At 42.4% G+C, this 24905-nt stretch overlaps 1 protein-coding gene across 7 annotated transcripts; it reads left to right on the forward strand.

Moving 5' to 3' along the window:
- Window positions 1–7238: 7238 nt before the first annotated feature.
- On the forward strand, window positions 7239–24624 carry LOC110491040 (G protein pathway suppressor 2). Of its 7 annotated transcripts, none has more exons than XM_021564415.2 (13): window positions 7239–7452; window positions 9004–9121; window positions 9357–9466; window positions 9560–9672; window positions 9965–10044; window positions 10188–10267; window positions 10559–10736; window positions 11026–11109; window positions 11307–11383; window positions 11601–11696; window positions 12007–12056; window positions 17612–17682; window positions 24273–24624. In XM_021564415.2, exons 1-12 carry the CDS (start codon window positions 7447–7449, stop codon window positions 17631–17633), a joined length of 1014 nt encoding a protein of 337 aa, XP_021420090.1. In that variant the 5' UTR covers window positions 7239–7446; the 3' UTR covers window positions 17634–17682; window positions 24273–24624. The 7 variants fall into 7 exon arrangements, with proteins under 7 accessions (XP_021420090.1, XP_021420074.1, XP_021420064.1 ...); XM_021564405.2 differs by having other exon boundaries at window positions 7241–7452; window positions 11973–12056; XM_021564399.2 differs by lacking the exon at window positions 17612–17682 and having other exon boundaries at window positions 7239–7398; window positions 11973–12056.
- The last annotated feature ends 281 nt before the right edge of the window (window positions 24625–24905 follow it).

The following is a 24905-nucleotide window of genomic DNA, read 5'->3' on the forward strand; positions in this document are numbered from 1 at the left end:
CGGACCCCACTTCACCATTGTCTTAGTCCGCCTTATTGTCCGCCTCCCTGGCTTACTCACCATGGCCACCCCTCTCAATGACCCCACTGGACAGAGGGGCTGCTCGGGACAGAGGGGCAGCTCGGGACAGAGGTGAAGCAGCTGCTCGGGACAGAGGGACAACTGCTCGGGACAGAGGGACAACTGCTCGGGACAGAGGGGCGATAGCAGCTCGGGACAGAGGGGCAGCTGCTCGGGACAGAGGGGCAATAGAAGCTCGGGACAGAGGGGCAGCTGCTCGGGACAGAGGGACAGCTGCTCGGGACAGAGGGACAGCTGCTCGGGACAGAGGGACAGCTGCTCGGGACAGAGGGACAGCTGCTCGGGACAGAGGGACAGCTGCTCGGGAAAGAGGGACAGCTGCTCGGGACAGAGGGGCGGCAGCAGCTTGGGACAGAGGGGCGACAGCTGCTCTGGACAGAGGGGCAGCTGCTCGGGCGGCCCCTGGCTGACTGACGGCACTGGCGGCCCCTGGCTTACTGGCGGCCCCTGGCTGACTGGCGGCCCCTGGCGGCCCCTGGCTTACTGGCGGCCCCTGGCTTACTGGCGGCCCCTGGCTGACTGGCGGCACTGGCGGCCCCTGGCTGACTGGCGGCACTGGCGGCCCCTGGCTGACTGGCGGCCCCTGGCTGACGGGCGGCCCCTGGCTGACGGGCGGCACTGGCGGCCCCTGGCTGACGGGCGGCACTGGCGGCCCCTGGCTGACGGGCGGCACTGGCGGCTCCTGGCAGACGGGCGGCACTGGCGGCTCCTGGCAGACGGGCGGCACTGGCGGCTCCTGGCAGACGGGCGGCACTGGCGGCTCCTGGCAGACGGGCGGCACTGGCGGCTCCTGGCAGACGGGCGGCGCTGGGCAGACGGGCGGCGCTGGCGGCGCTGGGCAGACGGGCGGCACTGGCGGCGCTGGGCAGACGGGCGGCACTGGGCAGACGGGCGGCACTGGGCAGACGGGCGGCACTGGCGGCGCTGGGCAGACGGGCGGCACTGGCGGCGCTGGGCAGACGGGCGGCACTGGCGGCGCTGGGCAGACGGGCGGCACTGGCGGCGCTGGGCAGACGGGCGGCACTGGCGGCGCTGGGCAGACGGGCGGCACTGGCGGCGCTGGGCAGACGGGCGGCACTGGCGGCGCTGGGCAGACGGGCGGCACTGGCGGCGCTGGGCAGACGGGCGGCACTGGCGGCGCTGGGCAGACGGGCGGCACTGGCGGCGCTGGGCAGACGGGCGGCGCTGGGCAGACGGGCGGCGCTGGCGGCGCTGGGCAGACGGGCGGCGCTGGGCAGACGGGCGGCACTGGCGGCGCTGGGCAGAAGGGCGGCACTGGCGGCGCTGGAGAGGAGGAAGGCTCTGGAACCGCCGGACTTTACGGGCGGCACTGGCGGCGCTGGGCAGACGGGCGGCGTTGGCGGCGCTGGGCTGACGAGCGGCACTGGCGGCGCTGGAGAGGAGGAAGGCTCTGGAAGCGCCGGACTGAGTAGCTCTCGTAGCGCCGAACAGGCGGGAGACTCCGGCAGCGCTGGAGAGGAGGAAGGCTCTGGTAGCGCGGGAGAGGCGGGAGACTCCGGCAGCGCTGGAGAGGAGAGAGCCCCTGCAATGATGGGCCGGAGAGACAGCCTGGTACGGGGAGCTGCCACCGGAGGGCTGGTGCGTGGAGGTGGTGACGGATAGACCCCGGTTGAATGGTCCCGGTCGCCCTGCCAGTGCGGCGAGGTGGAATAGCCCGCACTGGGCTATGCAGGCGAACCGGGGACACCGTGCGCAAGGCTGGTGCCATGTAAGCCGGCCCAAGGAGACGCACTGGAGACCAGATGCGTAGAGCCGGCTTCATGGCACTTGGCTCGATGCCCACTCTAGCCCGGCCGATACGCGGAGCTGGAATGTACCGCACCGGGCTGTGCACCCGCACTGGGGACACCGTGCGCTCCACAGCATAACACGGTGCCTGCCCGGTCTCTCTAGCCCCCCGGTAACCACAGGAAGTTGGCTCAGGTCTCCTACCTGGCGTAGCCATACTCCCTGTTAGCCCCCCCCCAAGAAATTTTTGGGGCTGACTCCCGGGCTTCCTTGCCAACCATGTTCCCTCATATCGCCGGCTCCTCTCTCCGGCTGCCTCTGCTCTCCTCGCTGCCTCCACCTGTTCCCATGGAAGGCGATCCTTTCCCGCCAGGATCTCCTCCCATGTGTAGCAACCCTTGCCGTCCAACACATCATCCCAAGTCCATTCCTCCTTGTGCCGCTGTTGCCCGTTACCACGCCGCTTGGTCCTGTTGCGGTGGGTGATTCTGTAACGGCGTTCGTCTGTAGGAGGAAGAGAAGCGGACCAAAGCGCAGCGTGGTGGTTATTCATGTTTTAATAAATCACTACACATGAACAAACTAACAAAAACAAGAAATGTGAAACCGCAAAACAGTCCTATCCTGTGACACCAAACACAGTGACAGGAACAATCACCCACAAACACACAGTGAAACCCAGGCTACCTAAGTATGATTCTCAATCAGAGACAACTAATGACACCTGCCTCTGATTGAGAACCATACTAGGCCGAAAACATAGAAATGCCCCAAAACATAGAAAAAACATAGACTGCCCACCCAACTCACGCCCTGACCATACTAAATAAATACAACACAACAGAAATAGAGGTCAGAACGTGACAGTTGGACTCAAGTGAACCCTCTCACAACTTTGTATACGTGGATGAGGCTGGCTTCAACCTGACCAAATGCAGAAGGCGGGGTCGGAATATCATCGGTCACAGAGCTACTGTGGATTTGCCAGGCCAACGGGGAGGAAATATCACCATGTGTGCTGCTATTTCGGAGCATGGTGTCCTAACCCATATCCCCCTTATAGGGCCATACAATACCCAGCATCTACTCAACTTTTTAGAGACTCTCTACAGGGCTATCATCCCTGATTATGAGAGGGGTCTGTTTAGAGGGGATTTGCCAAAGTATGTGGTTATTTGTGATAATGTGAGTTTCCATCAATCAAACATCATAAGGCAATGGTTTGTGACCCACCCGAGGATGCTGATAGAATTCCTCCCACCTTATTCACCATTCCTTAACCCAATTGAGGAGTTATTTTCAGCATGGAGGTGGAAGGTGTACGATCGTCAGCCACACACACAGATGACCCTGCTAGCTGCAATGGATGCAGCATGTGAGGACATCACAGTAGACGCCTGCAGAGGATGGATAAGGCATTCCAAAATATTCTTTCCACGTTGCATTGGAAGGGAAAATATCCAGTGTGATGTGGATGAGAATATGTGGGCCGAAAGACGTCTGGATGTGTAGAGACAGCACAACAGTGCTGCGGGCAAGGTTGTGCCTTAGGGGTGGTTTCCTGTGTTTCTTCTCATTTCATTTTTTTTCCCTTTGTGCCCCTTGGGTTGTCCAGTCTTTTTCAATCAATAACCCACATACAGTAATATGCAAATAGTACTGTTGAAATTGATATATGTCATAGAAGTGCAGCCTTGTGCATTTTCAATACAGTAACTGTCATCCAAACTGTAGCCTAAGTTTACATCAGGTAATACTGTCAAAGTACACAGTTACATTGACAACATGCCTAAACATTTTGACGACCTTGTTCGTGAACAATGACTCAATTACTTATCATTCTGATGACACTGACATGATCATTGGCATGAATATTTACTTTTGAGAGATGTACTAAGGATTTTTTGTGACTGACTAGCTTTAGAAACATATCTATTGTATATTGCAGTTTGTACAAATTGTTCTGAGAAATGCGCTTATTATTTTGCACATGTTAGGGATGATGTGAAAAATGCACCAAAGCGACTGAGAAAAACTGTAAAGTGGCAACACACGGTGAAGGCTCCGTGCAGGATTTCGCCACACTCCTCCCCCCATGAAAAAACAACCTATCAGGGCCAGCGGGAAAGTCAAATCAAATCAAATGTTATTGGTCACATACACATGGTTAGCAGATGTTATCGCGAGTGTAGCGAAATGCTTATGCTTCTAGATCTGACAGTGCAGCAGTATCTAACAGGTAATATCTAAGAATTCAACAACAAAACCTAATATCTTACAAATTCCACAACAAAATCTAATACACACAATCAAGTAAAGGAATGGGATGAGAATATATAAGTATAAAATATATGGATGAGCAGTGACAGTAAAGAATAGATGGTGAAGGACACAGTGTACAGTATAAACATATTAGATGAGTAATGTGAGATATGTAAACATTCTTAAAGTGGTGTTATTAAAGTGACTAGTTTTCCATTTATTAAAGTGGCCAATGATATCAAGTCTGTAAGCCTTGTCCCTTCTTTCCCCAGGAAAAGTTGTGCCCCTGTTAATATCATTGCACTGTTTGCAAGGACAGCTTTATTGCAAGTAGGCATTTAATTGTATTGTGTAGCTAAGCTTATGCTGTATCATAAATAAACTTTGATTTGACTAGCTTATCTACCCTATTATAGAATAAAATAAAAACAAGAGAGATGAACTATCAATTCATATAATTAATTTGCATAGATTAAACATGCTATCAAATGAATTGACCAAGTAGTGAACTTAAATCATTACTATGTAGAATTGTAGGAAATTGAATTTAAAACAACCATAAAATCAAGCTTTTGGTGAGGTGTATTCATGCATCTCAATAAACTACAGTGCCTTGCGAAAGTATTCGGCCCCCTTGAACTTTGCAACCTTTTGCCACATTTCAGGCTTCAAACATAAAGATATAAAACTGTATTTTTTTGTGAAGAATCAACAACAAGTGGGACACAATCATGAAGTGGAACGACATTTATTGGATATTTCAAACTTTTTTAACAAATCAAAAACTGAAAAATTGGGCGTGCAAAATTATTCAGCCCCCTTAAGTTAATACTTTGTTGCGCCACCTTTTGCTGCGATTACAGCTGTAAGTCGCTTGGGGTATGTCTCTATCAGTTTTGCACATCGAGAGACTTACATTTTTTCCCATTCCTCCTTGCAAAACAGCTCGAGCTCAGTGAGGTTGGATGGAGAGCATTTGTGAACAGCAGTTTTCAGTTCTTTCCACAGATTCTCGATTGGAGGGTCTGGACTTTGACTTGGCCATTCTAACACCTGGATATGTTTATTTTTGAACCATTCCATTGTAGATTTTGCTTTATGTTTTGGATCATTGTCTTGTTGGAAGACAAATCTCCGTCCCAGTCTCAGGTCTTTTGCAGACTCCATCAGGTTTCCTTCCAGAATGGTCCTGTATTTGGCTCCATCCATCTTCCCATCAATTTTAACCATCTTCCCTGTCCCTGCTGAAGAAAAGCAGGCCCAAACCATGATGCTGCCACCACCATGTTTGACAGTGGGGATGGTGTGTTGCTTTTACGCCAAACACAACGTTTTGCATTGTTGCCAAAAAGTTCAATTTTGGTTTCATCTGACCAGAGCACCTTCTTCCACATGTTTGGTGTGTCTCCCAGGTGGCTTGTGGCAAACTTTAAACGACACTTTTTATGGATATCTTTAAGAAATGGCTTTCTTCTTGCCACTCTTCCATAAAGGCCAGATTTGTGCAATATACGACTGATTGTTGTCCTATGGACAGAGTCTCCCACCTCAGCTGTAGATCTCTGCAGTTCATCCAGAGTGATCATGGGCCTCTTGGCTGCATCTCTGATCAGTCTTCTCCTTGTATGAGCTGAAAGTTTAGAGGGACGTCCAGGTCTTGGTAGATTTGCAGTGGTCTGATACTCCTTCCATTTCAATATTATCGCTTGCACAGTGCTCCATGGGATGTTTAAAGCTTGGGAAATATTTTTGTATCCAAATCCGGCTTTAAACTTCTTCACAACAGTATCTCGGACCTGCCTGGTGTGTTCCTTGTTCTTCATGATGCTCTCTGCGCTTTTAACGGACCTCTGAGACTATCACAGTGCAGGTGCATTTATACGGAGACTTGATTACACACAGGTGGATTGTATTTATCATCATTAGTCATTTAGGTCAACATTGGATCATTCAGAGATCCTCACTGAACTTCTGGAGAGAGTTTGCTGCACTGAAAGTAAAGGGGCTGAATAATTTTGCACGCCCAATTTTTCAGTTTTTGATTTGTTAAAAAAGTTTGAAATATCCAATAAATGTCGTTCCACATCATGATTGTGTCCCACTTGTTGTTGATTCTTCACAAAAAAATACAGTTTTAGATCTTTATGTTTGAAGCCTGAAATGTGGCAAAAGGTCGCAAAGTTCAAAGGGGCCGAATACTTTCGCAAGGCACTGTATTTATTTGTTTTGTCATTCTATTGTTTTTCATGGAATTTTTGTGGTAATTAAATAGCATTTATTTATAATTTTTGATAATACCTTTCCCAGAAATAGTTTTACCAGCTCTGTGCATTCTCAAATTGAAAAGGGTGAGGGAGCGCTGCTCTTCCGCACTCCGACAGCACTACACCCCTGGGTATGAGTTGAGAAACATGCCTATTTTGTAATGACACAATTTAAAAGCTATACGATATTAAGAACAAGTTAATTATCTATATTCTCTGAAAATATTTGTAATATTGAGTTTTGTTTAATGTAATTCATGCTGGGTTTTTGAGCTAGCGCCCAATTGACTCCCATTCACTTCTTGTGGGATTCTACAGAGAATGCACTGCATAGCCCATTGTTAACTTGTTAACGCACGGGCAATGTACACAATGGACGTTAATACGATTCCAAGTTACAATTTATTGCCATCTCCTCAAAAGTGGGGTAGCAGTAAATGTAAAAGTTAACCAACTGAAGTGGAAGAATCCAGCAGTGTTTGTGATGCTCGTTGTTTGGTGCGACGCAGACAGGGTGGCAGGGTGAGTTTTGATGTTGAGCCTTTGCCAGACAAAGTGATGTTAGGATATATAAAGTTATCCTGTACGAGCTTTTGTGGTGATGTCCCATCCTTTCAAGTTGTTGGCATGTGGTAGGACTAAATATATTTAAATAGTAGAGTAATGTGGTGCAATTTTAACTGTATTTATTTATTCCATTATTTTTTTTGTGAGTGTAGTGTTAGAGATGATAGGGTATTTGTTTATTTTTATTTTTTATAGCGAAGTATAAAGGTACTCCAGTCTAGTAGGTGGCGGTCATGCAACAATTTGGATGCCAACCGCCGTTAAACCTCAAAGAAGAAGAAGAAGGGTTCATGCACATTTAACGTGTGTTTGCGGACCGCTACAACACCATAGAAGAAGACCTCTTCCGTTTTGTTCAGTTTGGGTTCCTAGTGAATACACCCAACTTGTGTCAACATTGGGCTTTTTTTTTTTTTTTTTTTACATTTTACCTGCAAACCAGCCTAACAAAGACATATTTTCTGACAAGGAAAAAGTGCGTTTTGAGGAGATTCCACGCAATTGTATTGCAAGACTGCTAGATATGCGAGTATGTGCAGTTTAGCTAGCTAGCTAAACTGACGTTGAATTATTGATGCTAAATCGGGATTTGCTTTGCAAATGTGTTTAGCTAGCTAGCTCACTATAGAGTCAGCCTTGGCGTATGTTATTTAAAAGTAGACAGATCACTGACTTTTCAAATCAATATCGCTAGTTAATGCTAAACTGCTAGTGTGAGATTACCTACAGGGTAACATAGCCAGCTTGTAAGTAATACAAGCTAGCTAACGCGTAATATTTCTAACGGGTTGTTAGCCAGTGGCAGCTAACTAGCGATACAATTTAGACTAATGTATTATTGACTAACGTTATAATTGGTAATTATTAGACTTAAATAGGGTAGATCGAGGATGTGATTATGATTTTTTGATAGCGGTACAGGTAGGCCTAAGAGTTTCCCGTTTGTCCGGTACAACTGCAGTCCTTCCGTGGGGTGATGAAATTCATACTTTTAATAAACACGTCCAGTCATCAATACTCAACTCTGCGTCGATATAAGAGAACAGAGTTGAGCGTTCCTCAGCTGCTTAAATTCCTGACTTGGAAGACGCAACACGTCTTCTAGACTTCCATGTCTAGTTGCAGGGAGTTCGTTTGAATTGAGAAAATACTATATTATTAAATATGTTGCTCCATTTCGTAATCCAACAATGTGTACGCAGCCATCTTTTCTATGTCAAATCTGATCGTTGATCGAGACAGGTTAGTGTCATGACATGCAGCACTTTGGGGTGGGACACCCACCTGTCTCAATCGATGACAGAATATTTTAAATAGACAAGATGGTGGCGTATGCATTGTTGGATTACTTAATGGAGCAAAACAATTTTTAAATTTAATAACCAAGCATTTTCTAAATTCAAACAAACCCCCTGTTACTAGACATGGAAATATAGAAGATGTGTTGTCTTACAAGTTGGGAATTGAAGTATCGCCACATAAAAGTTGGTCTCAAATTCTCAGCACTATTATTTATACTACTGTGTAACTGCTGTATGGAAGTGTTCACATATCACCGCTTTTTCAAAGTGTAGCTACTGACAGTTGAGCTAGTCAGACATATTTTAGCTGGCTCTGGACATGGCTAGCTAACTGAATATATTATTATAATGTAGGTTAAAGTTTCGAGAGTTCGGGACTTTATAGTTATATGAGCATTTTTGTCAAAATTGAGTTATTGACATGCCTTGTTCTGTTCAATGTTCGACCTATATAGTACTCTAAATACCCCTAATTAATGTTAAGGTCAAATTAATACAGTATAAAAAATTGCATAAACTGTTGAAACCAAAGATGGATCGGAATGTTAAAGCCAGTTATCTCAATCATGTTTTTGCAGATAGAACCTTGTAGTCCTAAGCTCTCGCTCCATTTCTGCTGTTGTGATCTAATTATTAGGGACTTTATCATAACAGCCTGATTGAGCATTGTATTGTTTGATTAATGAAGGACTGTGGTAGGTAAATGGATGTAAACATACAATATGTCAGTGGTGATTATTGTGCTCACTTTCATCCTGTGTCAATCTGTCTGTTCTTAGCTGGCCCCACCAATTCCTACCATCATGCCTGCTCTACTAGAGAGGCCCAAACTGTCCAATGCCATGGCACGTGCCCTGCACAAACACATCATGCGAGAGCGAGACCGCAAGAGACAAGGTAAGAACGAACCCTCTCTACCCAATGACACTGGTAGTTTGCAAACTCCAACAAAGTTGCAGGTAACACGCTGATATCAGCTCCTGAGCAAGGTAGTTAACCCACTGTTCCCCGTATTCAGAGGGGTTGGGTTAAATGCAGAATCCACGTTTCAGTTGAATGCATTCAGTTGTACAACTGATTAGGTATCCCCCTTTCCTGTTCTGTAACCCTCTCACCCAACCTTGTGTCACAGAGGAGGAAGAAGTAGACAAAATGATGGAGCAGAAGCAGAAGGAGGAGGAGGAAAGGAAGAGAAAGAAAGAGGTGGAAGAGAGAATGTCTTTAGATGAGACGAAAGAGCAGGTGAGTTATTGAGCTCTTTAGTGCCTCACTCTCTCTTTCGGGGTTCCTCTTACTTAACTCCTCTTTATTTTTGTCCCTCTTTCTCTCCCTTAGATCATGAAGATGGGGGAGAAGCTACAGGGGCTACAAGAAGAGAAACACCAGCTCTTCCTCCAGTTGAAGAAAGTGCTCCATGAGGAGGAGAAGAGACGGAGGAAAGAACAGAGGTAAAGGCTCTGGAGGTCTTGAAAAATCCTTATCCCTAGCATGGTGGTCCCAGATCTGGTCCCAGATCTGTTTTGCAAACATCTATGGTTGTTGTTGAAAGCACATGCATACAGCACATACAGATCAGGCACCACCAGGCTAACACATTCCCCAGCAACCTACGTATGTTATTGGCGTTTTATATGAAAGTCAGTCCTGTTTGCTGATAAACTAGCATTAACATTGTTACTATACTCACACATTGTGACTATGGACGATATCTTACTTTCTTTCCCCAATGTTTTCTTGTAGTGACATGACAACCCTGACATCTGCTACGTACCAGCCCAGCATGGCTATCCACTCAGGACAACATCTGCTCAGCATGCAAGGTAATTCACACTGATTGATATAATACAAGCGTAATTGTCTATACACACATACTGTTAGTTGTACTATGCACATTACCAGCCTCCCTCTCTCCCTCTGTGTATCTTTCTCTCCATGTAACCCTCCTCTCTATATCAATGATCAGCAGGTCAAGTGAGTCATGGCCGCTCTGCTGCTCTGCTTGGAGAACGCAGTAAACAGCTCTTCCAGTCCCCTGTCCTTCCTGTGAGTGAGCAGATTTCATAAATACCAGGGTTTCCAGTATTTGGCCTCAAGCCCCTCAGTGTATGTAGCAGGCACTTGTTCCTGTTGATTATAATTAGGACTTCAGTGGCTTGAGGACTGACGAATGGGGACCCAATATGCCCTGATTTTATAAAGTGTTCTATACTTAATTTAGGTCTGGCCTGAATGTAATCTACTAATAGTATATGGAATTTAGTAGACCCTTTTATCCAAGGCGACTTATAGTACATTGAATGTGTGTGAAAACATGTCCTGTATGTTACTTGACAGGGGCGTCACTACCAGAGCCAGCCAGGGATGAGCTCCGTGGGCTCCGAGCATGGGCAGTATTCAGCCAGCCAGGCAGCCCATGGCCCCTACGGCCAGCTCACCCAGGCACAGCACTCCTCTCCCTTCGCCACCAGCCAGCATGTCCCTGTCAGCTACGCCAGCAGCTCGCAGCTCAGAGGTAACTGCTTTCAGTTTAATTGTTATTTGAGAGACATGTTGTCTATGTGACATTGAAAGCCTAATATAATATGTATCTGGTAGCTTGGTCCCAGATCTTTTTGGTCTGGTTTGCCAATTCCTATGGGCATTGTTAAGCCAAACATATTTGACAAACAGATATGGGAGCAGTCAGGTTTGTGTTGTTTTTCAAGGTGACCATGTTGTGGTCATTATGAGAAGTTTATTGTGTATGCTGTTTGTGTGTGTGCTTCACTCATAAACCGCTCCTTAATGCCGTCCCCGTCCAGGTGCCTCAGCGTTCCAGGCCATGCAGTACCTGCCTCACCAGCAGCAGGGCTACGCTGTACACAGCCACTTTACCTCTCAGCCAGGTACCTTACACCTGTGTGTCTGTGTCTAATAATGTCTATAGGTTGTTGTAGGCCTCACACTTGGGATTGTGGCATATTTCATATAAGGTTTATGCGTAATGACACTAGGATGGGTGTGCTGACTTTACTACTCACTTACTACTCTCTTGCTTCACTCAATTTTTCTCTGTTCACCATTTTATATTTTTTGTCCCCAGGATTAATCCCCAGTGCTGGGATCCCTCTACAGAAGCAGCTTGAACATGCTAATCAACAATCTGGTTTCACTGACTCTGTAAGTTCATTGGGCCCCATATCGACTGTCAAAATAGCATGACACAGGATGATATGGTTATATAACAGTGTTATAAACCGTAGTGTTTAAACAATGCATTTAAGAGGTTGATCACAAGCAGTGTACTGTATTTCAGTTTGTGAGCGGGTCATCTGTGGTTATCTTGCACGTAAGTGGCCCTTAATCCTTTTCTGCTGTGTTTTTGTGGTGGCTTCAGAGTACTCTACGGCCCATGCACTCTCAGACACTTCATGCCTGTGCTGCAGGCCTGCTGCCTACCCCCTCCCTCGCGGTGCAGATCCCCGCTGCCAAGGTAAAGCCCACCTACCCTGGGTAATGTTCATTAGGGCACGCAGCAAAACATTTTGCAATGAAAAAGCAAAACAAGTGTTTCTTATTGGAAGCATTCAGTTAGTACCTCTCCATTTCACTCCACTTTTTTCAGTTTTGTGCCTAATGAACACAACCCTGCTTTATGCATTGCTCTCTTCCTTCTATGGTATGAAACACACCACAGGGTTACGAAGTAGGTCAGCTTTGTTAATTCATAACCTCATCTTTTCCTGCGCCTCCTGTTCTTTGTGAATAGTCTGGCTTACCGTATGCCCATCCCCCCCGTCCAGCCTCTCCGGGAAGCTTTACCCATGGAACACCTCCACAGCAGGCTCACCCAGTGAGTATCCTATCAGACATCACCCACATCTGAGCTGCACAACCCCTTATATACAGCCTTGGTGCTGCCGGATAGATCAAATGGCCAATGATAATGGCCTCGACGAAATACAATGAATACGTCATGAAAATCAACACCAGTCGTGTAGTGATATGGTTTAGCGTATTCATCACTATTTTAGACTAAAGCAGGGGTCTTCAACCTTTTCTTGCCCAGGCAAATCGGTGACCCATTGCTTGTCTTGTGAATAATGGCAAGGACATGTAATCAACATGTTAAAATGAATAGATTTGGTCGGTAGCTTTTCATTATTTTGACCTCCCCACATTATTATTGGAGAAGTGTGATCTCTAATATAGCCTATTAGTTAGAAAGTTAACTCCAAGCTAGAGCTGGGACGATTATGCAATTTAGTGTAACGATTGTCATGCAAATGACCACAGATGCTAGCTGTGTTCGAATACCCATACTAACATACTGTATACTACATACCTAATGAGTTTATACTATGTACTATTAGTTCATTTTAGTATACTGTAAACAAACAGTATGCTTTCAGTTGAACGTACTAGCTCTTTGCATGTCTACCGGAAGTTGATGCTGTTGCTAGTTAGCATAACAAATTACTAGTTAGACATTTTACGACTTCGGGTGTGTTCTTAAATTCAATCTGGAGTTCCAGAGTGCGCTCGTAAATTCAGAACGTTCTCCTTTTGTAAATTCAGAGCGGTTTGCTCGGGCTGAGGAGTCGGGTTGATTTGACTGTTCTGACCTTAGCTTGGGTGCTTGACTGCCTTTGTAACGTTGGCTAGCTACTTCCAGACACAAATGAGACCATTCTGACAATTTCACTCGCCCTAGCAGAGCTGGTTAGGCAGTTTTCATGTTATCCAGAGCGTTTGTGGCTGTGACTGTGCTGCTGTCAACAATTTAATTACGCTTTTTTTGTCGACGTTTACTGACACCGGCCATATTCAAGGGGTGTTGAGCGTTCGTAAATTCATTATTCTGCACTGTCTAGAACACTCAGATGAGAGTGCTCTGAAATTGGAGTAGATGGCCAGAGCGAATTTACGAAAGCACCCGGATGTCAATTGTGAACGCGCAACGACACGCGCAACCACTATACCATTTAGTAAGCTAAGAATGGCAGGAATAATGAAGTCAGTAAACGTTGGTTAGTTAGTCTATGGTAAAATACTGGCAAGTTTGATGTAGCCAACTAACGTTAGGAAGCTCGCTAAGAACATACCAGTACATACTACTGTAATGATATGCTAGGTTGTTCGTAAGGACAGCTCAGCCAACATAACATGTAAGGTAACTTATTTGAAAAGTCATTACTTTATTACATTGCTCCACATTTTCTTAACACTTGTCATAATTAGTTAAAGCAATGAATTTGTATCCGCTATGGTTGTACTTCGACTGCATGTTTTCTTCAAATCTGGAAACGATGTGAAGCCATGCCCATTTCCTGAAGAATTGCATTATGGGCCTGAAAGTACAGAAATAGTGTCTTCTGCGTGTGTACTTCATATTTTGGCAAATTTAGTACAACATCCTAGAACTTTTGGCCTACTAACTATATCTATACTATGACCAATAAGCATACCTTATACTCAAGTCACGTCATAATTAGTATGGTTAGTGCGGTTAGTATTCGAACACAGCTATTGTCATTTTTGTAAAACAAATGTTTAAATTGTATTGCATCGTTGAAAGACATACCTAATGAATACAACTTGTCGTGGAAATACTAATCAATAATGAGAAGAGACGATCACAATCACCAATCAGGATATTACTTTATTCAAAACTTCTTAACATCGATTCGTTATTGAAATAATGAAGCTGGTCAACGAACCACCCTAGATGATTCGTTGAGAGCCCAACGAGCGGATTTGAGCCACAGCATTTTATAGCAAAGTACCTCCTTCTGAATGTTCATGACAAACAGCAGATGCATGGAATGGGTCACACAGTTAGGATTTGTATGAAATATACTAATAATTCACAGCAGACAGTATCTGCTGTAAAGACCGTTTTCAGTGTGTGGAAACCAGGGTCTGGCCCCCAAAAGAAGGTTCCCCTCATCATTATCCATACCCGAGCCATCCTCACCCTGGTACCTCCTGGCACACAAACACCAACTCATGCTATGGAATGCGGTTTTTAGGCTTTATCACCAAAGGCATGGTAAATCCACTGTCAGCATTAATCCCCCAGAGGCCCAATTCAGAAGACCACGCACAGATGAGTGTTCTAAAATCCCTATTCTACTCCATAAAAAAACCATTTGATGCAATAACAGTATTATAACATAATCTTGTAATTTTTCTCAACCTAAAAGTAAATTACAAGGTTTTAAAACATTCACATGTAGAAAACAAATAGGTCATCAAACAACTTTTAACTCAAAACATGTAGAAAAACACCACCTTGCACTAGTATACTGCTCCTGACCAAGGCAGTTAACCCACTGTTCTTAGGCCGTCATTGAAAATAAGAATTTGTTCTTAACTGACTTGTCTAGTTAAATAAAGGTCAAATAAAAAAAATACTACTATTGTAAATTGATTCGTTGAGCCTTTTAACCTTGACATAAATTATCCTTCATTGGGAATGATATAAACATTAATATTGTTAAGAAATGATCAGCAATCTAAATCAGAGTACATTTTTCATGAGTACGAAACAAAACATGTTGATACTGAGCATACTTACCTTGGTCAGCATAGTGGAAATAACTATTTCCGTCCCAGAAACTAAAATAAGCATATTTTGTTGGACAAATCCAGGTTGTGAATCCTGGTTTTAAGTAAAATGTATTGCGTTGGTGCCTAATGAACATGACCCAGGACAAGCAACATGATTCCACTATTTATAAGGCAATACCTATAGATCAAATAGATTAGGGACACTTTCAGTCTCAGGATCTGGGCATGCTAGTACACAACAATCAAAACAATCAATCCATAATACATTAATTTCTTCACTCATAGTTATTAACATACTAAACTCAGTCATTTTAAAAATCATTCGGTTTCCAAATCGTAATCAAAACCCAATTATCCGACCCATTTTTAGAATGAGATTGCTCATTGATTGACATTTGTCCTATCACTCAAACTTAAAACCCTCAATTTAACACACATCAACATTGGCAGAATGTACATATACAGTGCCTTGCGAAAGTATTCGGCCCCCTTGAACTTTGCGACCTTTTGCCACAATTCAGGCTTCAAACATAAAGATATAAAACTGTATTTTTTTGTGAAGAATCAACAACAAGTGGGACATAATCATGAAGTGGAACGACATTTATTGGATATTTCAAACTTTTTTTAACAAATCAAAAACAGAAAAATTGGGCGTGCAAAATTATTCAGCCCCCTTAAGTTAATACTTTGTAGCGCCACCTTTTGCTGCGATTACAGCTGTAAGTCGCTTGGGGTATGTCTCTATCAGTTTTGCACATCGAGAGACTGAAATTTTTTCCCATTCCTCCTTGCAAAACAGCTCGAGCTCAGTGAGGTTGGATGGAGAGCATTTGTGAACAGCAGTTTTCAGTTCTTTCCACAGATTCTCGATTGGATTCAGGTCATGACTTTGACTTGGCCATTCTAACACCTGGATATGTTTATTATTGAACCATTCCATTGTAGATTTTGCTTTATGTTTTGGCTCATTGTCGTGTTGGAAGACAAATCTCCGTCCCAGTCTCAGGTCTTTTGCAGACTCCATCAGGTTTTCTTCCAGAATGGTCCTGTGTTTGGCTCCATCCATCTTCCCATCAATTTTAACCATCTTCCCTGTCCCTGCTGAAGAAAAGCAGGCCCAAACCATGATGCTGCCACCACCATGTTTGACAGTGGGGATGGTGTGAGCTGTGTTGCTTTTACGCCAAACATAACGTTTTGCATTGTTGCCAAAAAGTTCAATTTTGGTTTGTGGCAAACTTTAAACAACACTTTTTATGGATATCTTTAAGAAATGGCTTTCTTCTTGCCACTCTTCCATAAAGGCCAGATTTGTGCAATATACGACTGATTGTTGTCCTATGGACAGAGTCTCCCACCTCAGCTGTAGATCTCTGCAGTTCATCCAGAGTGATCATGGGCCTCTTGGCTGCATCTCTGATCAGTCTTCTCCTTGTATGAGCTGAAAGTTTAGAGGGACGGCCAGGTCTTGGTAGATTTGCAGTGGTCTGATACTCCTTCCATTTCAATATTATCGCTTGCACAGTGCTCCTTGGGATGTTTAAAGCTTGGAAATCTTTTTGTATCCAAATCCGGCTTTAAACTTCTTCACAACAGTATCTCGGACCTGCCTGGTGTGTTCCTTGTTCTTCATGATGCTCTCTGCGCTTTTAACGGACCTCTGAGACTATCACAGTGCAGGTGCATTTATACGGAGACTTGGTTACACACAGGTGGATTGTATTTATCATCATTAGTCATTTAGGTCAACATTGGATCATTCAGAGATCCTCACTGAACTTCTGGAGAGAGTTTTCTGCACTGAAAGTAAAGGGGCTGAATAATTTTGCACGCCCAATTTTTCAGTTTTTGATTTGTTAAAGTTTGAAATATCCAATAAATGTCGTTCCACTTCATGATTGTGTCCCACTTGTTGTTGATTCTTCACAAAAAATAGTTTTATATCTTTATGTTTGAAGCCTGAAATGTGGCAAAAGGTTGCAAAGTTCAAGGGGGCCGAATACTTTCGCAAGGCACTGTATTAACATGCAGTATAATTACCCTATAATCCTTGTATTAAGTTATCATGATTATTATTCTCGATCAGTATCTTAATGCATTGTTAATCTAAATGACTATAAATTTAGCAGTGTGTTGACCTCAATCAACCTGATTCCCCAAAATAAACAATTTTAAGACAAGTCAATCAATTATGGGCACTGTTGACCAACCCCCCCCCCCCCCCCCCCCCCCCTTCCGGCATCTCTTCACATTCTTCTTCAGATAGCTTTACAGTTCAAAGTGGATGGCCATTGATAATGTCCCAATTTCCATATCTCACCTGGGCCGCCACCACCTTCACCACCCATTATGTCTTGTCCATTTGTCAACCAGTATACCAGCAACGTAAGATAAGCTTCGGAACAGATCTCTCCCCATACTCACTTCATGTGGACTCCTGTCACACTCCTGAGAGAAGGCATGAGAGAAAAAAAACAGTTGATATCTTCGATTGGATGCTGTCCACCGGTTGCTGGCTCGGACTCAGGTCTCTCGGTAGAAATGGTGTAGACAGGGCAGTTTTGAACACCTTTGTCGCTCTTCTTCAGCCAGTTAGAGGGGGTTCACACCGTTTTCTGCCAAATTATCCCTGCCATGCATCAAGAGGACAGATCAGAACAACAGTTTAGTTCAGTTTATTTCTGATTCAGGAAATCCAGACAAGCATTGATTATATGACAAACTATTACTTTCACCAATTATTCTTAATACAAATTTCTAAAAACTTGTCAGAGAATAACACATTCTGTTGAAACCATTTTTTCAAATTGGCTTATGCTCCCCTCATCGCAGAGCCACAGGATCGGGAAGTTAGACCTCTAACCCATCGGGAGAAATCCCAACAATCCAGCAGACCCAATCTGGTGAGATTTGTATCAAAACAGAACAAACAACACGACAATACACTCCTTCATATACAGTTGAAGTCGGAAGTTTACATACACCTTAGTCAAATGCATTTAAACTCAGATTTGAACAATTCCTGACATTTAATCCTAGTAACAATTCCCTGTTTTAGGTCAGTTAGGATCACCACTTTATTTTAAGAATGTGAAATGTCAGAATAATAGTAGAGTGAATGATTTATTTAAGCTTGTATTTCTTTCATCACATTCCCATTGGGTCAGAAGTTTACATACAGTACATACACTCAATTTGTATTTGGTAGCATTTCCTTTACATTTGTTACTTCTTTTGACAACAACCAGTGAAATTGCAGGGCGCCAAATTCAAACAACAGAAATCTCATAATTAAAATTCCTCAAACATACAAGTATTATACACCATTTTAAAGAAACTTCTTGTTAATCCAACCATGGTGCCCGATTTCAGAAAGGCTTTACGGCGAAAGCATACCATGCGATTATGTTAGGTCAGCGCCTAGTCACAAAAAACAAAATTTTCCAGCCAAAGAGAGGAGTCACAAAAAGCAGAAATAGAGAAAATTAATCACTAACCTTTGATCTTCATCAGATGGCACTCATAGGACTCATAGGATGTCGATACAGTTCATATTTATATCCAAAAATCTCAGTTTACATTGGCGCGTTATGTTCAGTAATGTTTTGCCTCCAAAACATCTGGTGAATTTGCAGAGAGCCACATCAATTTACAGAAATACTCATCATAAAGTTTGATGAAAGATACAAGTGTTATACATAGGAATAGAGAAACTTCTCCTTAACTTGTAATGGCTGCAATCCCCCTATCGGGATAAGTGTCATCAACAACCACTAAATAGCATAGCGCTACATTCAATAAATATTACTACAAATATTTATATTTATGAAACCACAAGTGCAATATAGGAAAACACAGCTTAGCCTTTTGTTAATCCACCTGTCATGTCAGATTTTGAAATGATGCTTTACAGCGAAAGCAATCCAAGCGTTTGTGTAAGTTTAACGATCGCACAACAAAACATTAAGTACACTTAGCATCAGGAAGCTTGGTCACGAAAATCAGAAAAGCAATCAAATGAATCGTTTACCTTTGATGATCTTTGGATGTTTTCACTCACGAGACTCCCAGTTACACAACAAATGTTCCTTTTGTTCCATAAAGATTATTTTTATATCCAAAATACCTCCGTTTGTTTGTCGCGTTATGTTCAGAAATCCACAGGAAAGTGCAGTCACGGCAACGAAGATGAAAATTCCAAATAGTTTCCATAGTATCCACAGAAACATGTCAAACGTTTTTTTATAATCAATCCTCAGGTTGTTTTTAAAATACAGTGCCTTGCGAAAGTATTCGGCCCCCTTGAACTTTGCGACCTTTTGCCACATTTCAGGCTTCAAACATAAAGATATAAAACTGTATTTTTTTGTGAAGAATCAACAACAAGTGGAGCACAATCATGAAGTGGAACGACATTTATTGGATATTTCAAACTTTTTTAACAAATCAAAAACTGAAAAATTGGGCGTGCAAAATTATTCAGCCCCCTTAAGTTAATACTTTGTAGCGCCACCTTTTGCTGCGATTACAGCTGTAAGTCGCTTGGGGTATGTCTCTATCAGTTTTGCACATCGAGAGACTGAAATTTTTTCCCATTCCTCCTTGCAAAATTCCGTTAGAAAGGAAAGGGAACGGAGCTCGCGCTCACGGCTCGAGACTAAACTAAAGGCTTTCAGCCTGACCAATTGTTGAAACAGCTCTTATTCACTCCCCTTTCACAATAGAAGCCTGAAACAACATTCTAAAGACTGTTGACATCTACTGGAAGCCGTAGGAATTGCAATCTGATCCAATTTACACTGGATATTGGATAGGAAATCACTTGAAAAACAACAAACCTCTGATTTCCCACTTCCTGATTGGATTTTTCTCGGGTTTTTGCCTGCAATAGGAGTTCTGTTATACTCACAGACTCACCTCGACAACATCCGGTGAAATTGCAGAGCGCGAAATTCAAATGACAAAAATCGTAATATTAAACATTCATGAAAATACAAGTACCATACATAATTTTAAAGCTTAACTTCTTGTTAATCCAGCCGCTTTGTCAGATTTCAAAAAGGCTTTATGGCAAAAGCACACCATGCAATTATCTAAGGGCAGCGCCCCGCACACAAAATCATTGCATACATTTCCAACCAAGCAGAGGCGTCAGAAATAGCGATAAAATAAATCACTTACCTTTGAAGATCTTAATCTGGTTGCAATCACAAGGGTCCCAGCTACATATCAAATCGTCCTTTTGTTCTATAAGGTCCTTTATAACCCAAAAAAGCCATTGGCGCGCTTGACTCAGTAATCCACCGGTTTCCCTCGTTCAAAATACATACAAATGAATCCCGTAAGTTACCAATTAACGTCTTCCAAACATATCAATCCTAATCAATCCTCAGGTACCCTAATATGTAAATAAACTACAAAATGTAAGATGGAGAATACCGGAGACCATTACCGGAGATAAATAGTGAAGTACGCTCACTCACCGGAACGTGCTACAAACACTACAGCCAAAATGGAAGCCACTTTCTAAAACTACAAATTCTAGCTAATTTTTCAAAAAACAAGCCTGAAACTCTTTCTAAAGACTGTTGACATTTACTGGAAGCCCTAGAAACTGCAATCTGGGAGGTTTTCCTTTTATATTCCCATTGACAGCCATAGTAATCAGGGGTGAGCTGAAAAAAACACATTTCTGGATGGATTGTCCTCGGGTTTTCGCCTGCCATATCAGTTCTGTTATACTCACATACATTATTTTAACAGTTTTGGAAACATTAGAGTGTTTTCTATCCAATACTACCAATTATATGCATATCCTAGCTTCTGGGCCTAAGTAACAGGCAGTTTACTTTAGGCACCTCATTCCACTTCCGAATACTACCCCCTAGCCCGAAGAAGTTAACATCTTGGCACATAATAAAGACACAATTACCAGAAATGGCATGAATGGTCCTCCAAGTGTTTCTCCGCAGAGATTTTCACATGCGCAAAAGGGATTTATTCACCATCATAGCAGTCAAACAAATGAAATCGACATCCACTGATGTAAAACCAGATATTGCGCCTTGTAATAAAAGTGGATTACATTTTCTCATGCGACGTATTTAAATTACTTCATTACATCACATTTGCTCTGTAATGATAATTAGTTTGACGGAAAACCCTAAGTTAGGCTTTGTGCTACGTTTGAAGTTACGTTGATTTTCCACATGTGAAAAGGGTTTATACGATAATTAACTCCTCTTAGACTACAAAAAAAATAAACACATTTTCAGGCAATATGGGCAGTTTTATTTTAAATGTAGTACCTGGACGGAGACAATCCCATAAGCGTTTCATAGCGACATCGTTAGGGTAAGTTAACCAAAAGTGGACACACTCCAATCCAGTTTCTGAGACAATTGCCCTAACTTTGTAGACAGTTTAATAATGCTTAAACCTCCTCTTCATCAAATGATCCATAAAAGGGACCAACTCAGAAAACCTATCTATTATTTTCCCAACCCTGACGTACGTCTACGTCTGGGTGCGCAAGTTAGTATATTATTATCGTTTAGTTCCATCATTACTTCATCAAATCTCTAGTAATCCATTATGCACGCATACCATTCGTCATATTTTCATATCTTCACAGAATCAATATGGAACGTTAGAAATTCTTAGGTACTCACATCAACCAATCCATTGGCTCAGCAAACATTCTCCCAGTGGAAAAAAAACCTGGAAGTTTCCCGGACACTGCCCTGCCCGGTCATGGAATCCTAGATGGTTCTCTAGCTTCCCAGAAATCACGGCAAAGTCTAGCCTCCCAGAAACTATAGACTTGCTGCTACTATCTAAAATAACATCCCTCTCTCAATACCACTCTTGATATTCTATGGGCAGTGATGGACGGAACCCCAAGATAACGTTATATCAAGACTTATTATCCAAATTTCAATCATCTTATTTAGCCAATTTCTATATCTTATTATCCAAATGTAAGATTAACACTTATTTCTACCCTCACACAAACTCCTATCACATTCACAGAACACAAATAAATGACAGAGGTGAATGAGACGGACAAGGAAAACCGGTTAGCGCTGTTTTTTTAGATTTCAATCCCCATGTGAACAGGGAAACCCATACCATTATCAAAATATTGCCTAATTAGTGTTTCCAAAACAAAACACTCACAATAGTCTCTAACAATAGTAACCATAGGGCATACCTGTTTACCTCATTTATCAAAACATTTAATCAAAACATTACATGTTATAATTTGAACTTCACCAAGCCAGATGCCCTCGCAAGGCATCACCTGCACTCTAGTTCCTCGTTCAATACATTAACCTCACCAGTCCTACTGTGATCAACCCAGTACCATGGATCTGGACTTTTGGTTGCCCGCAAATGGCATATCCATACCCGAGCCACCTCCACCTTGGTACCGCCCGGCACACAAACACCAACTCATGCTATGGAATGCGTTTTTTACGCTTTATCACCAAAGGCATGGTAAATCCACTGTCCGCATTAAGCCCCCAGAGGCCCAACTTGGAAGACCACGCACAGAGGAGTGTTCTAAAATCCCTATTCTACTCCATAAAACAACCATTGGATGCAATAACAGTATTATAACATAATTTTGTAATTTCGCCCACAACAAACTACGACATACCTAATGAATAGAACACAGCGTTCACACCCCTGTCTTAAAAAACAGATGGTTTTGACCGCTTAGATCTTCTGGAAATGAAGCTTCCACTCAACTGCCATTCTACTCGTTTAAGTATTACTAACTTTACCCACTTCATGTCAAAACTGATATTGCGTAAACTATAGCTACTTGAATATAAAGTTTAATCCCGCCTTCTCAAATAAGCGATTATGATGACTATTATACGATAATTGTGCCAGCCCTACTCCAAACATGTTTGCCAATATCAGCTGGTTAAACAAAGATTAACCTCTTGGAACTACCCATCCTGGATCCGGGAGAATTGTCATCAACTACACTAATTAGCATAGCGCAACGGTCAAAAAATATTACTAGAAAATATTCATATTCATGAAATCACAAGTGAAATATAATGAAACACAGCTTAGCCTTTTGTTAATCACCCTGTCATTTTAGATTTTGAAATTATGCTTTACAGCCAAAGCAAGACAAGCGTTTGTAAGTTTATCGATAGCCTAGCATAGCATTATGTCCAGCTAGCAGCAGGAAGCTTGGTCACGAAAATCAGAAAATCAATCAAATTAATCGTTTACTTCGGATCTTCGGATGTTTTCACTGACGAGACTCTCAGTTAGACAGCAAATGTTCCTTTTGTTCTATAAAGATAATTTTTATACCCAAAATAACTCCTTTTGTTGGTCACGTTATGTTGAGAAATCCACCGGAAATAGCGGTCACGACAAAAAAAATCTAAATTATGTCCATAATATCGACAGAAACATGGCAAACGTTTTTTTTATAATCAATCCTCAAGGTGTTTTTCAAATATCTATTCGATAATATATCAACCGGGACAATTGGCTTTTCAGTAGTAGCGAGAGGAAAAATGACTACCTCTGTCTTTTACCTAAGAATCACTCTGAGAGCCCTCAGCTGGCCACTGACGCAATGTAGTCATTTACGCTCATTCTTCAAAATAAAGGCCTGAAACTACGTCTAAATGCTGTAGACACCTTAGGGAATACGTAGAAAAAAGAATCTGGTTGATATCCCTTTCAATGGCCAATAGGGGTGCATAGGATCACAACGGTTTCAAAATAAGAGGTACTTCCTGATTGTATTTTCCTCTGGGTTTCGCCTGCAATATCAGTTCTGTTATACTCACAATGTTTTGACAGTTTTGGAAACTTTAGAGTGTTTTCTATCCTAAGCTGTCAATTATATCCATATTCTAGCATCTGGTCCCAAGAAATAGGCGGTTAACTTTGGGAACGTTATTTTTCCAAAAATAAAAATAGTACCCCCTAGTTTCAAGAGGTTAACAATGGTTTTGCAAAAATGAATGTCCAAGTCAAGAAAGCTTGCCAGTAGCCAGTGTCACTTGCCACGACTGGTACTCGTGGGTGCTTTTTCAAAGCCTATGTCAGATACTCCAGGGAGTGTAATTATCTCCAGTGAGTGTAATTAGCTCCAATTACTGTAATTAGTTCAATATTAGGAGTTGAGAAATAAATATCAAGATATTCCCCTTTTCTACTGTATGGTATGTAAATCAAAATTGGTTTAGTCAACTGTTGCTAGCGATATGCATTAAAATATTGAAATAAACAAAATTTTTCCACTTATTTTATATATTTTCGTGGACCCCCTGCAGTAATTGAATAACCCTGGGCTAGAGACACCCTAGTTTTGATTTGACTGACTCAAGTATATTCTCATATTATATATGTTCATGTTTAGTTGGAAGTGATACTTAGAAAACTAGATTCTACTTATATAGTATGATGTTTCCAAATGATCTGTTCATGCTCTTTTGTTTCAATTTTACAGACAACGTTTCAGAGCTCTCCTCAACCTACCCCTCGGCATGCCTACCTCTCCCACAGCCAATCAGGACAGAGGTTCTACCACAACAAGTAAACTAGCCACACCCACCACCAGCAATTACTGAAGGGCATCATTCTCCACACAGTTTGTCTTCAACTGCTGACATAGTACATCAATGTAGTTTCTTCTGCCAAAAGACTGTACTGTCAGTGTATATATAAGCATGTTTTTTCCCCCTGTATCAGTATTTCAGTAGAATCAATCATGACAACACATGAGAGAATTTGTATATTCAGAACAATGGTGCTGTTTACATTGTTGATGTATTACCAAATTAAACCACTCTTAAAAGCTCTGTGCTCCTCACTTTTTTACTGATAATAAAAGCCTCTTAAAATACTCTTATTTTAATCTTAATCTTATTTAACTAATTTTAAATGATTCAATGTAAACCCTTCTCAAGGTCCATGGAGAAAAAGATAATTTGCGAGGAAGAACATTCCTCTTCCATTCACATAAACATATTTGTGGAAGCCATATTTTCCTAAACTTTTTAAATTAAAAAAGTTTACAACTGAATTTTATTAAATTGTACTTGAAAACTAAACATGGAATGGCTTTTATTTGTATTTTTTT

Source organism: Oncorhynchus mykiss, chromosome 2, assembly GCF_013265735.2.
Source record: "Oncorhynchus mykiss isolate Arlee chromosome 2, USDA_OmykA_1.1, whole genome shotgun sequence".
NCBI lineage: Eukaryota > Metazoa > Chordata > Actinopteri > Salmoniformes > Salmonidae > Oncorhynchus > Oncorhynchus mykiss.